The 14,074-nt window shown below is 44.1% G+C and overlaps 1 protein-coding gene across 1 annotated transcript in view; it reads right to left on the bottom strand.

The window, feature by feature from the left end:
- The window catches only part of myo10 (myosin X), a 204,031-nt gene that overhangs the window by 49,968 nt on the left and 139,989 nt on the right, over positions 1-14,074 (bottom strand). Inside the window, exons 17-19 of the mRNA XM_056292618.1 lie at positions 13,881-13,963; positions 9,909-10,017; positions 5,745-5,825 (exon numbers count right to left, since the gene is read on the bottom strand). Coding sequence (XP_056148593.1) covers positions 5,745-5,825; positions 9,909-10,017; positions 13,881-13,963 — 273 coding nt within the window. The remainder of the gene's footprint in view (positions 1-5,744; positions 5,826-9,908; positions 10,018-13,880; positions 13,964-14,074) is intronic.

Below are 14,074 nucleotides of genomic sequence, written 5' to 3'. Positions count from 1 at the left end.
GATCAAGGCAAGATGCCCATGGGCAAACACCCCATCACGTAGCTTACCCCATGTTAGACACACTAGGTTAGGAGCGGTTGCCACCTTCTGTCTTTAGGTTTTGTGCTTCTCAGCAATGTCAAGGGTGGGTTACTTTTGTTAGTAGTTTATTGTTTTGGCAACTGTTCGGTTACCTTGTCCTGTCATGGTGTCAATAAATATTTATATTGTATTATATTTGAACGTTTACGTCTCGCTGTGTTGCACCCTCACCTCACTGTTACCCAGCACACTAATTGTTGCACCCTCTCCAGACCGAGGGTCGTAACAGTAGTGAGACCAGCTATGTTGTATGGTTTGGAGACAGTGGCACTGATGAGAAGACAGGAGGAGGAGCTGCAGGTGGCAGAGTTGAAGATGCTAAGCTTTTCATTGGGAATGACGAAGAAGGACGGAATTAGGAACGAGTGTATTAGAGGGACAGCTCAGGTTGGACGGTTTGGAGACAAAGCAAGAGAGACAAGATTGACATGACCTGGACATGTGTGGAGGAGAGATGCTGGGTATACTGGGAGAAGGATACTGAATATGGAGCTGCCAGGCAAGAGGAGAAGAGGAAGGCCAAGGAGAATGTTTATGGATGTGGTGAGGAAGGACATGCAGGTGGCTGGTGTGACAGAGGAAGATGCAGAAGACAGGAAGTGATGGAAACAGATGAGCCACTGTGGCGCCCCCTAACAGGAACAGCCGAAAGTAGTAGTAGTAGTAGTAGTAGTAGTTTCATATATATATATATATATATATAGATAGATAGATACATTTTTTCACTTGGCATCATGATTAATTAAGGGCATCGTTAAAATAGCCTCCGTGATTTCTTCTTTTCTGCAGGGAAACAGCACTGGTTTATATATATATATATATTATATAACAGAAAATTAGCAAAAACCTGCGTTATCTGCTAATTATGGAATCAATTTTTTTCCCCAATTTCAAAACATGGCTTAAAATTCATGTAAATTCCAGCATTTGTGCTTACCAGCACAGGTATTAACGGTACCACAGGATTAGCATGCGTGTTAGCTCGAGAGAACAGAAACCTTTCAGGTTTAAAAGAACAAAAGCTTTGGTGAAGACAACAGCCATGTAAACGTCTATACGCACACAGGGCAACAACAGCACAAAGACCACTCCTCTTGTCTTTTCAGATCAGCTTCTCTGCTGAAGACCTAGTGGACAGAAGGGGGGTGACGGGGGTCTCCCAGGGGGGTCGGCAACCACCCGAGGCAAAACAATCTTATTGAGAGAGGCTGTCCATTTTTACTGACATGTGAAGGAGAAGATTTTAAATGAATCTGGGATAGTTCATGACAGCCGTAAGGTTACTTTGGGAAGATGGGTTTTCATTTCCTGAACATCTCCGCGTCGATGTGATTTACGAAGCAGGACACCCAGCCGACCATCACTACAATGAAGAAACGCCACAATGTGAGCCTATCTCCCAATGAGAAATCAGATATTCCCTTGTTCTTGGGATTTTTAGACCTGATAAGAGTTAAGACATAAGAATGAGGCAGGAAATCAAATCTAGAAAACAAACAAAACACGTGTTTACGTTTTTTTTTTGGTCGATGTTTGTGAACTTCAAGTTGTCTTGGTAAGGTTTCATGCATTCTCGTAGGGCTTTCTGTTCTGTGCAGCCCTCACACAGGACAGGACAGGCTGAGTAGTTCTGATAATAAAAAACAGCCATGGTCCAGAGTGATGGTAAACTGATGACACATTTACTAAATAAGCTGCTGGTTGGACATGAAGAGATGTGGACAGCTAGTGGATGCTTCTAAAGAGGTCTTCTAATGAGGCCTTCTGAAGAGGTCTTCTAATGAGGCCTTCTGCTGAAATGCAACATCACCACTACTTGTTGCATCAGAGAAAGAAGAAGAAATGAAAAAAGACCTTCACCTCCGTATGGAGAAACAGTCTGCTCTAAACACAAAGTCCACACAGGCATCTACAACAACCTATAGACCCTCCTGGCTCTTTGTCTGAAGGCCTCAGATAAAGAAATATGTGTGTCTGAGCATCATCCAGGTCTGAATGTTGGAGCCAGCAAGGATGAAGTCAGATTCAATGGCAGGACCCCTCCTTCAGTTTGGAGCATTTGGAGATTCCAGGAACAATCTATCTCATAATAGCTGGACCTAAATCCGTCCTGAGCCTCTGACCCGACTGGCTTTCAGCCTGACCCATGTTAGTGGAGGAGTCTTGAGAGTTTGGATGTCTCTTAAACGTCATTCATTTGTAAAGAACCAGCGGAGACAAACTGGAGAACAGCTACAAATAACACTGATATGAACGCATGAACAGACTTCTGGCAAATCTGACACCTCGTATGACAACACGAGATCTTACAAGAGGGAAAAATGTCAAGTAACCAAAGTTACTTTTAAGACCGTGACTTACAAAACGTTATTTCAGATCAAGTCATCTGTAGTTCAACACATACTCCATTATCTGACTTTCTGCTGCAAAACAAATGTGTCCACGTTGACGTGAAAGCCCACATAAACGCAACCAGCATAACCATCCAACAGGCAACACACACGACCTTATACACACAATTACACACACTAGGACAGTAACCGTTTAAAGATACAGATTGACCGAAGCATTCGTAGAGCCGAGATAACCCGAAACCCGAAATCATGAAAAAACAAACCGTTTCTCATTCCATCACCTGGAAGCATCACATCTCCTCCACGACGAACAGACGACAGCGGTGCTTCCGAAGCCTCCAGCCTCCTAACAACCCTGCTGCAGGGCAGCACTTAGCACGCCGCCGACACGCTCGCCGTCAAACAAAGCAGCGCTTCTTATCGCGCGCGGTACGATACTGCTGCTCACTTCTGCTGCTCATCTGCTGTTCATCTGCTGTTCATCTGCTGTTCTTCTGCTGTTCATCTGCTGCTCTTCTGCTGTTCTTCTGCTGTTCTTCTGCTGCTCATCTGCTGTTCTTCTGCTGCTCATCTGCTGTTCTTCTGCTGTTCATCTGCTGTTCTTCTGCTGTTCTTCTGCTGTTCATCTGCTGTTCTTCTGCTGTTCATCTGCTGTTCAGCCGCTCAGCTTCAACACCGTACCGCAGAAAAGTCGCTAAGACACTTTCTCTGTTCTTAAAGCCGCACACTGACGACAACACACACACACACACACACACAGGAACCACAGACTCTAACAAAGGCTATCAAACCCAAACTCCACTCCCCTTTGTGTGTGTGTGTGTGTGTGTGTGTGTGTGTGAGTGAGTGAGTGAGTGAGTGGGGGGAGGGGGGTAGTTACCATGGTGATGAGACTCCTGCCGAGGCTAATTTGTGCAGGCCACTTGTAGGGCTTGACAGTGTGTGTGTGTGTTTAAGGCAGTGCACTCCGAGTATGAGGGAATCAGGCAACCAGAGAGAAAACGTGTTTACTTTCAAACGGCTGGTTTTCGGGGTTCAGTCTCTCCTAACAACCGGGACGCAACAGTCTAAACCGGCATCTAATGGTTCTGACCTGCCTCAGCTAAAAACATCTAATGGTTCTGACCCGACTCAGCTAAAAACATCTAATGGTTCTGACCTGCCTCAGCTAAAAACATCTAATGGTTCTGACCTGCCTCAGCTAAAAACATCTAATGGTTCTGACCCGACTCAGCTAAAAACATCTAATGGTTCTGACCCGCCTCAGCTAAAAACATCTAATGGTTCTGACCTGCCTCAGCTAAAGACAGCTGCTGCCTCACTAAACATCTGAAGTGACCATACTCTGATAAAACACTTTCAAATCCACCACATCCACCGTCACTTGGAGGAATGAGACGGGAATGTGCGTGGGTGGCTCTTCTGGATGATTCTCCTCCATTGAGTCAAAGTCCTTGAACGGGGGAATGTGGCCGTTTCAAAACAGATTGTGATTCAGATCTCACATCACTGGATTCGTTAACATATCTCATCGCTGTGTGTGTTATTCACCCACAGCTTTGTCTCCTGTGTGTCACAAAACGCATCCATGTTAAGGTCTAACACACCATGTGCAGCTCAGCCACTTCTACACACTGTGCTCCTGTTCCACATCTCATTCCACATCCACTCCTGCTAGCAACACATCCACTCCTGCTAGCAACACATCCACTCCTGCTAGCAACACATCCCCTCCTGCTAGCAACACATCCCCTCCTGCTAGCAACGCATCCACTCCTGCTAGCAACGCATCCACTCCTGCTAGCAACACATCCACTCCTGCTAGCAGCACATCCACTCCTGCTAGCAACACATCCACTCCTGCTAACAACGCATCCATTCCTGCTAACAACACATCCACTCCTGCTAACAACACATCTACTCCTGCTAGCAACGCATCCACTCCTGCTAGCAACGCATCCACTCCTGCTAGCAGTGCATCCACTCCTCCTAGCAACGCATCCACTCCTGCTAGCAACACCTCCACTCCTGCTAGCAATGCATCCACTCCTGCTAGCAGCACATCAACTCCTGCTAACAACGCATCCATTCCTGCTAACAACGCATCCATTCCTGCTAGCAACGCATCCATTCCTGCTAGCAACGCATCCATTCCTGCTAACAACACACCCACTCCTGCTAACAACACATCCACTCCTGCTAGCAGCACATCCACTCCTGCTAGCAACACACCCACTCCTGCTAACAAGAGCAACACCAGATCAAGATACAGTCTGTGAGCCAGCTCAGAGTGGGGTGAACAGTACACATAAAAACAACAAGGTGAGAGACATCCAGTTAGCCACTCTTTTATCTATATCTACCTCTGTCTGTCTAATTCCCATTAACATGTACGGATTCATCTACAAACACACACACACACACACACACACACACACATTAAACTGAACACAGCCTACAGTAGGATGCGGTTGCCGTGGTGATGTGCAAGCGCACTTGATGAGCAGAGCTGATGGATTTGACAGCCTTTGTTATCAGACTGAATGTGTGTCTGTTTTCTTTGTGCCTCACACACACAAAGAAGTCAGACTTCATATAACATCAGCACACTGATACTTCCTTCATCTTATGTAAATTACTTGTCTCGTATTTATTCTCTACTCCCACCTGTAAAACAAAGCACGAAGAAAGTGATGAGCTCTGCCTCCTGAACACACACGTGATTTATAATTTGCCAATTTGCAAATTATCCACATCCGGCTCCCCACCTGCAGACACGGCCAATTGTGTCTGTAGGGACTCCCGACCAAGCCGGAGGTAACACGGGGATTCGAACCGGATATCCTCATGTTGGTAGGCAACGGAATAGACTGCCATGCTACCTGGATGCCCATTTTAATGTCATTATTATGAATGTATCCAGAACCGACATGAATGGAAACAATGGATGGCTGGGAGATGGGAAGAACACATTGGAAATAATGTAAAACACGACGATATGCTTTGGAGAAAGGTCACCTGGTAACCTGTGTATCATTTGTGTACATTAGGACTACATTCTCCTCTGTCCCAGCCTGTTGTTAGGCAACTGGGGTTCAAAGGTCATGAAAACGCTGAGTGGTTCTCATTCCTGTCTGCCGCCTGTTGGTGTGTGAGTGACTGTTTGGTTAATGTATGACAAGCAGAGTCACACACAACCAATCTGTGACCCTCCTCCAACCGGACCCGAACTGATCTGCTGAGTGTGTGTGTGTGTGTGTGTGTGTGTGTGTGTGTGAGACAGAGAGAACATATTTAAAGTACTCCTACCTTCTGTGTATTTGGTTTGATGCATCGTACAAAGTACGGGTTAGAAGTGCTGAGAGTGGCCATCAGAGAGTGCAACGAATTCTGCAAAACAAAAGATGAGTTACCAATGATACTGCTACAAGTACAGCAAATACAACTACTAGTACTACCAGTCCTACTACAACTACAGCTATCCCTAGTAGTATTGGAGCACTACTGCTTCTAAGACTGCTACTGATAATGCTACTAATACTGCTACTAATACTGCTACTAAGACTGCTAATAATACTGCTGCTAATACTGCTGCTAATACTGCTAATAATACTGCTGCTAATACTGCTACTAAGACTGCTGCTAATACTGCTAATAATACCACTAATAACACTGCTACTACAAACCCCAATTCCAATGAAGTTGGGACATTGTGTAAAACATACACTACCGTTCAAAAGTTTGGGATCACCCAAACAATTTCGTGTTTTCCATGAAAAGTCACACTTATTCACCACCTTATGTTGTGAAATGAATAGAAAATAGAGTCAAGACATTGACAAGGTTAGAAATAATGATTTGTATTTGAAATAAGATTTTTTTTACATCAAACTTTGCTTTCGTCAAAGAATCCTCCATTTGCAGCAATTACAGCATTGCAGACCTTTGGCATTCTAGCTGTTAATTTGTTGAGGTAATCTGGAGAAATTGCACCCCACGCTTCCAGAAGCAGCTCCCACAAGTTGGATTGGTTGGATGGGCACTTCTTTGAGCAGATTGAGTTTCTGGAGCATCACATTTGTGGGGTCAATTAAACGCTCAAAATGGCCAGAAAAAGAGAACTTTCATCTGAAACTCGACAGTCTATTCTTGTTCTTAGAAATGAAGGCTATTCCATGCGAGAAATTGCTAAGAAATTGAAGATTTCCTACACCGGTGTGTACTACTCCCTTCAGAGGACAGCACAAACAGGCTCTAACCAGAGTAGAAAAAGAAGTGGGAGGCCGCGTTGCACAACTGAGCAAGAAGATAAGTACATTAGAGTCTCTAGTTTGAGAAACAGACGCCTCACAGGTCCCCAACTGGCATCTTCATTAAATAGTACCTGTTAGAGCCTGTTTGTGCTGTCCTCTGAAGGGAGTAGTACACACCGATGTAGGAAATCTTCAATTTCTTAGCAATTTCTCGCATGGAATAGCCTTCATTTCTAAGAACAAGAATAGACTGTCGAGTTTCAGATGAAAGTTCTCTTTTTCTGGCCATTTTGAGCGTTTAATTGACCCCACAAATGTGATGCTCCAGAAACTCAATCTGCTCAAAGAAGTGCCCATCCAACCAATCCAACTTGTGGGAGCTGCTTCTGGAAGCGTGGGGTGCAATTTCTCCAGATTACCTCAACAAATTAACAGCTAGAATGCCAAAGGTCTGCAATGCTGTAATTGCTGCAAATGGAGGATTCTTTGACGAAAGCAAAGTTTGATGTAAAAAAAATCTTATTTCAAATACAAATCATTATTTCTAACCTTGTCAATGTCTTGACTCTATTTTCTATTCATTTCACAACATATGGTGGTGAATAAGTGTGACTTTTCATGGAAAACACGAAATTGTTTGGGTGATCCCAAACTTTTGAACGGTAGTGTAAATAAAACAGAATACAATGATTTGCAAATCCTTTTCGACCTACAGTGCATCCGGAAAGTATTCACACCCCTTCCCTTTCCCCACATGTTGTTATGTTACAGCCTTATTCCAAAATGGATTAAATTCCTTTTTTTCCCTCATCAATCTACACACAATACCCCATAATGACAAAGCGAAAAAGGTTTTGTAGAAATTTTTGCAAATTTATTAAAAATAAAAAACTGAAATATTGCATGTACGTAAGTATTCACACCCTTTACTCAGTACTTGGTTGAGGCACCCTTGGCAGCGATTACAGCCTCAAGTCTTCTTGGGTACGAAGCTACAAACTTGGCACACCTATATTTGGGGTATTTCTCCCATTCTTGTGAATACTTTCCGGATGCACTGTGCATTCAATTGAATACACTACAAAGACAAGATATTTGATGTTCAAACTGATAAACTTTATTGTTTTTTTTGCAAATATTCACTCATTGTGAATTTGATGCCTGCAACACGTTCCAGAGAAGCTGGGACAGGGGCATGTTCCCCACTGTGTTACACCACCTTTCCTTTTAACAACACCCAGTAAGCGTTTGGGAACTGAGGACACTAACTGTTGAAGCTTTGTAGGTGGAATTCTTTCCCATTCTTGCTTGATGTACGACTTCAGCTGCTCAGCAGTCCGGGGTCTCCGTTGTCGTATTTTGCACTTCATAATGCGCCACACATGTTCAATGGGAGACAGGTCTGGACTGTAGGCAGGCCAGTCCAGTACCCGCACTCTTTTACTACAAAGCCCCGCTGGTGGAACACCTGCAGAATGTGGCTTGGCATTGTCTTGCTGAAATAAGCAGGGACGTCCCTGAAAAAGACGTTGCTTGGATGGCAGCATACGTTGCTCCAAAACCTGTATGGACCTTTCAGTATTAATGGTGCCTTCACAGATGTGCAAGTTACCCATGATGCCATGGCACTAACACCCCCCATACCATCACAGATGCTGGCTTTTGGACTCTGCACTGATAACAATCTGGATGGTCCTTTTCCTCTTTAGCCCAGAGGACACGACGTCCATGATTTCCAAAAACAATGTGAAGTGTGGACTCGTCAGACCACAGCACACTTGTCCACTTTGCGTCAGTCCGTCTCAGATGAGCTCGGGCCCAGAGAAGCCGGCGGGTGGTGTTTCTGGGTGGTGTTGATATCTGGCTTTGGCTTTGCATGGTAGAGTTTTAACTTGCACTTGTAGATGTAGCGACGAACTGTGTTAACTGACGATGGTTTTCCCAAGTGCTCCTGAGCCCACGTGGTCATATCCTTTACACAATGATGTGTTTTTAATGCAGTGCTGCCTGAGGGGTCGAAGGTCACAGGCATTCAGTGTTGGTTTTGGGCCTTGCTGCTTACGTGCAGAGATTTCTCCAGATTCTCTGAATCTTGTGATGATATTATGGACTGGAGATGATGAAATCCCTAAATTCCTTGTAGTTGTACGTTGAGAAACGTTGTTCTTAAACTGTCGGACTATTTGCTCACACAGTTGTTCCCAAAGTGGTGAACCTCGCCCCATCCTGGCTTGTGAACGACTGAGCCTTTCGGGGATGCTCCTTTTATACCCAATCATGACACTCCCCTGTTCCCAGTTAACCTGTTCACCTGTGGAATGTTCCACACAGGTGGTTTTTGAGCATTCCTCAACTTTCCCAGTCTGTTGTTGCCCCTGTCCCAGCTTCTTTGGAACGTGTTGCAGGCATCACATTCACAATGAGTGAATATTTGCAAAAAACAATAAAGTTTATCAGTTTGAACATTAAATATCTTGTCTTTGTAGTGTATTCAATTGAATATAGGTGGAAAAGGATTTGCAAATCATTGTATTCTGTTTTTATTCAAGTTTTACACAACGTCCCAACTTCATTGGAATTGGGGTTTGTAAGACTGACTGCTAATAATAATGCTACTAAGACTGCCGCTAATACTGCTACTAATACTGCTGTTAATACTGCTGGTAATACTGCTGTTAATACTGCTGGTAATACTGCTACTAATACTGCTAATAATACTGCTGGTAATACTGATAATAATACCGCTACTAATACTACTAATAACACTGCTAATAGTACTGCTGATAATACGGCTATTAATACTGCTATGATGAGCTGTTACTATCCTCTCTTTTACTTCCAACTAAAAATGTTACTATTACCTCTGCCACTGTTACTACTACTGTTACTGCTACTAGTACTGCTACTACTACTGCTAATGCTACGACTACATAACATAACTACTACTTCCACTACCACTACTATTACTACTACTACTATTAGTGCCCATACTTTAAGTATAATGATGGTATTGATAACAGTAATAAAGAAAACCAGCAGAACAGTAATCAAAGCAACACTACCCACACAGCATCCACCAATACACAACCACTGTAGCGCTGCTGTACGATGCTTCATGAGACGGCATCTCTTCTGGGTTCAAAGCTTCACACGCCAAGCAGGAGAAATACTGACCGTACTGACAGTAGTACTACTGACAGCAGTACTACATAGGACTTACCTTGAACTGGGAGCTGACGGTGGGACGCCGGTGTTTGGAGCTGCATTTCAGCGTGTCCGCCTTGTTGCGGCTCAACACGTGTTCAAACAGGTCATAGACAAAGTCCAGCCTGGCACAAACAGGTGGCAAACACAGACAACACAACACACCATGTCAGAACGTCTGCTCACGCTAACAATAAAAACATTGGTAACACTTTAGTATGGGGAACATAAAAAAACTTAATTACTAGTGAATTAGTAATGATCAAGATGTCACTTTAGTATGGGGAACATATTCTAAGTAACAAAAACTTAATTTACAGTAATTTAACACTATGAACACTTGTAGTTTTGTGTTTTGTTATGTAAGAACAGAGCACATTCATGAAGTGTTAGTAAGGGAGAATAACTCTTCTTGTGGTACTACCACCTTATAAAGGCCATACTAAGCAAAGCATATTGAGATGGTACTACTAATAAGCAATACTTCTGAGGTTATAGAGGGAAAACTCATAGTTAATGGCTTACTGGTTGTATAATAAGGCCATGCAGAATAAGGCATTAATGAGTACGTAATAATGACCAATTACGAGCCAATATGTTGCTAATTTGCATGCTGATAAGCACCTAATTAATGGTGACTACATTCCCCATACTAGAGTGTTACCAAAACATTACACGAATGAAATACTAAAATGAAAAGGCGGTCAGCTTGACAAGAGTGATATGAGACGCCCCAACATGCCATCCCATAATAAGACCTGGCCTGATGTTTGGTGTTCGTTTTTCAGTATGTAGGGGTGTCGTGATATACCGCTACTGACTTTAACGGTGATATTTTTATAAAAATGAATAATTGACACCATGTCAGTAATACACATATGATGACATTGTAACGACCACCGATGACGAGACGCGCTAGCCGCTAGCTACCTTTAGTCGACTGGTTAACGGAGTCGCCCGTGAAGCGGGAGTCCCGGGTTCGCGTCCCGGCTGCGGCGTTTCCCGGCTGCCCCCAGAATCCGCTACAAATCATTTCCGTTTCTTTCCGTTGTCCCGTTGTCTCCGTCCCCCGTGGCGCCGCCACGCAGTAACTAGCTAGTGTGGCGAGCGCCCAAACTACGTTGTTATCAATGACAAGAAACCGGTTTCCTGCGGTCAGTCTGATTCCACTCACCTCCACACTCCCGCCAGTCCTGTCGACCAGTGGCAGGGCTCTGAACTCCGAGGGTGGGCTGACAGGGCGCGGAAGCGGGGCAGGCTAAGCTAACTGCTAGCTGCTAGCTGCTAGCCCACGCAGACCGGCAGTTCCGGCAGTCATCCTGGCTGGCGTTCGTTCTCCTGGACAGTGGACTTTTTGGACTGTGTTGCAAATTTACTGAATGGGCTGTGTTGTTAACGGTTTTTATTCTATTTATTTATTCATTTATTTTGGATAGCGGCTTTTTTTTTAATTTTATTCTCGAAGGATATCCCGTTAATATCGTTATTGTGAACTCTTCTGGCTACGATAATCGCGGAGTGAAAATCGTGACATTGAACAGACGCTGCAGCGTTCTCTTCCTGCCTCATTCTGCTCTAAATTCGAGGTTTTCTTCATGAATTCATAAGAGTCTGTGATTTTTTTTTTATATATTGGATGCACATTTTTAAACTCAGTCACTACAAACAAAATAGTTCAAACACAACTAAACGAATTTCTCTGAAAAATGCAGCAGCTCGCAGGCGAAACGGGTCGTCCTGCCAACTGTTAGTAGTCAGCTGAAAAAAACGTAACTGATGGGGGAAAAGTGGATGTGCAAAGCAAACAAACAAACGTTGATCCATTTTCAACAACTGCCAAGGGGCTCTTCAGCAAATCCCTTCACAACCACCTGTTTCAGTGGACCTGCTCTGAGGACGGGGGCTGCACCAAGCCGGCAGAAGATGTGAAGATGTGGAAGAGTGCTAACGTCAGCCAGGCCACCGCTACCCAGTCACCTGTTTTTACTGTATGTGAGTTTGGTCTCTTCCAACTAAGAAAGGCTTGACGGAAACGCCAAACATCACATGACCCCCTTAAATCTGCAGCAACATCACATGACCCCCTTAAATCTGCAGCAACATCACATGACCACCTTAAATCTGCAGGAACATCACATGACACCTTAAATCTGCAGCAACATCACGACCCCCTTAAATCTGCAGGAACATCACATGACACCTTAAATCTGCAGCAACATCACATGACCCCCTTAAATCTGCAGTAACATCACATGACCCCCTTAAATCTGCAGCAACATCACATGACCCCCTTAAATCTGCAGCAACATTACATGACTCCCTTAAATCTGCAGCAACATCACGACCCCCTTAAATCTGCAGGAACATCACATGACCCCCTTAAATCTGCAGGAACATTACATGACCCCCTTAAATCTGCAGCAACATCACGACCCCCTTAAATCAGCAGGAACATCCCATGAGCCCCTTAAATCTGCAGCAACATCACATGACCCCCTTAAATCTGCAGCAACATCACAACCCCCTTAAATCTGCAGCAACATCACATGACACCTTAAATCTGCAGCAACATCACATGACCCCCTTAAATCTGCAGGAACATCACATGACACCTTAAATCTGCAGCAACATCACATGACACCCTTAAATCTGCAGCAACATCACATGACACCCTTAAATCTGCAGCAACATTACATGACTCCCTTAAATCTGCAGCAACATCACGACCCCCTTAAATCTGCAGCAACATCCCACGAGCCCCTTAAATCTGCAGCAACATCACATAACACCTTAAATCTGCAGCAATGCCCTAACGCTCATTAGAGGAAAACTAATGTGAACAGAAGGTTATTTATCACACCGTCAGCCTTTTCTTCATTTAACCTCCATGCAAGAGATCACGCCATCTGTGAGTGTGTGTGTGTGTGTGTGTGTGTGTGTGTGTGTGTGTGTATTTCTGTCAGGATCATTTGCCTTTGTCCTCAGACAGAAGTCCAAGACGGTCGTTTTGACCGTTTTGGATTTTCAAAGTTTAATAACTTTGTGGGGGAAAAAAACAAAAAGATTCAGACCTGCCGCTCCCTGAATTCCCCTAAAACTGTATATATTTGCATTAAAATTAGTTTTAGATCAATTGCACAAAATAAGTTGTGATAAGATCTGCCTAAAATGACCATGAGTGGTCAAAATGACCGCTGGTAATTTGCGCATGATGGTGTGCGTCATGTCAGTATTTATGACGTGTGTTGGCGGCGTCATTTCCGTCGTGAAGTTCGTTGCTGTGTCCTAGAAACACACTAGCGCCCTCCAGTGCAGAGAAATAGTCTAAACTTGATGTGTGATGATGTCCAACAAGTTTGGCTACAGACGCCGCTACAGACGCACCATGACTACCACCGAGGAGTTGCAGTATTTACAGGCGTTGGACAGCGGCCATTTTAAATTGTTTGAAAAATAGTATTATAATTGTTAAAATGTTAATTTTGGTGTCAGTTAGTTTCTTAACAGACATACTAACACATGTAATGCATTAATATCTTGGCTGGGTATTTATCTTGACAGAATATAGAGTTTAAAAATCGGCTGTCATTTTGACCGCCCGTGGTCGTTTTAGGCAGGAGTGAAACCCCGGTGGTTCTGGTGCTAACTGTGTCCATCAGCGGAATCACAGAAGCAGTAAAAACGTGTCAGATATGAAGCAGTTCCTAACAGCCAGCCTGTCCATTTCTCTGGTGGATGTCGAAGTATGGACATGTGATGTAGGACATGTATACCTACAGTACATTCAGGGTTTATTGTTTAAAGTCATGCAATGGAAATGCACATTAATTTGCATGATTGTTTTTGCTTTGTATTTTTTTTTTGACATTTAACTATTTGCTTGACGTGTGTTGGAGGGCAGGGCGGAAACCTAACCATCTAACACGGGAATGATGTGTGCTGTGAATCTGTCCTCCGTTAAAGCGGGTGTGAAATGACGCCCACCCACCGGCTCTCTCTCAGCAGGTTGAGGATGTCGTCCCGGAACGTGTCTCTGTTCTTCTCCAGCATCCCTCTCACGTCATACACCACCTGCAACAAACCACAAGGGGGCGACACAGATCGGTGGGCTGGAGTATTAACCCTAACATGCATGTCTTTTTGATGGTGGGGGAAACCGGAGCACCTGGAGGAAACCCACAT

This window comes from Lampris incognitus, chromosome 14 (assembly GCF_029633865.1).
Source record: "Lampris incognitus isolate fLamInc1 chromosome 14, fLamInc1.hap2, whole genome shotgun sequence".
Lineage (NCBI taxonomy): Eukaryota > Metazoa > Chordata > Actinopteri > Lampriformes > Lampridae > Lampris > Lampris incognitus.
This window is presented reverse-complemented; position numbering and strand designations above follow the sequence as displayed.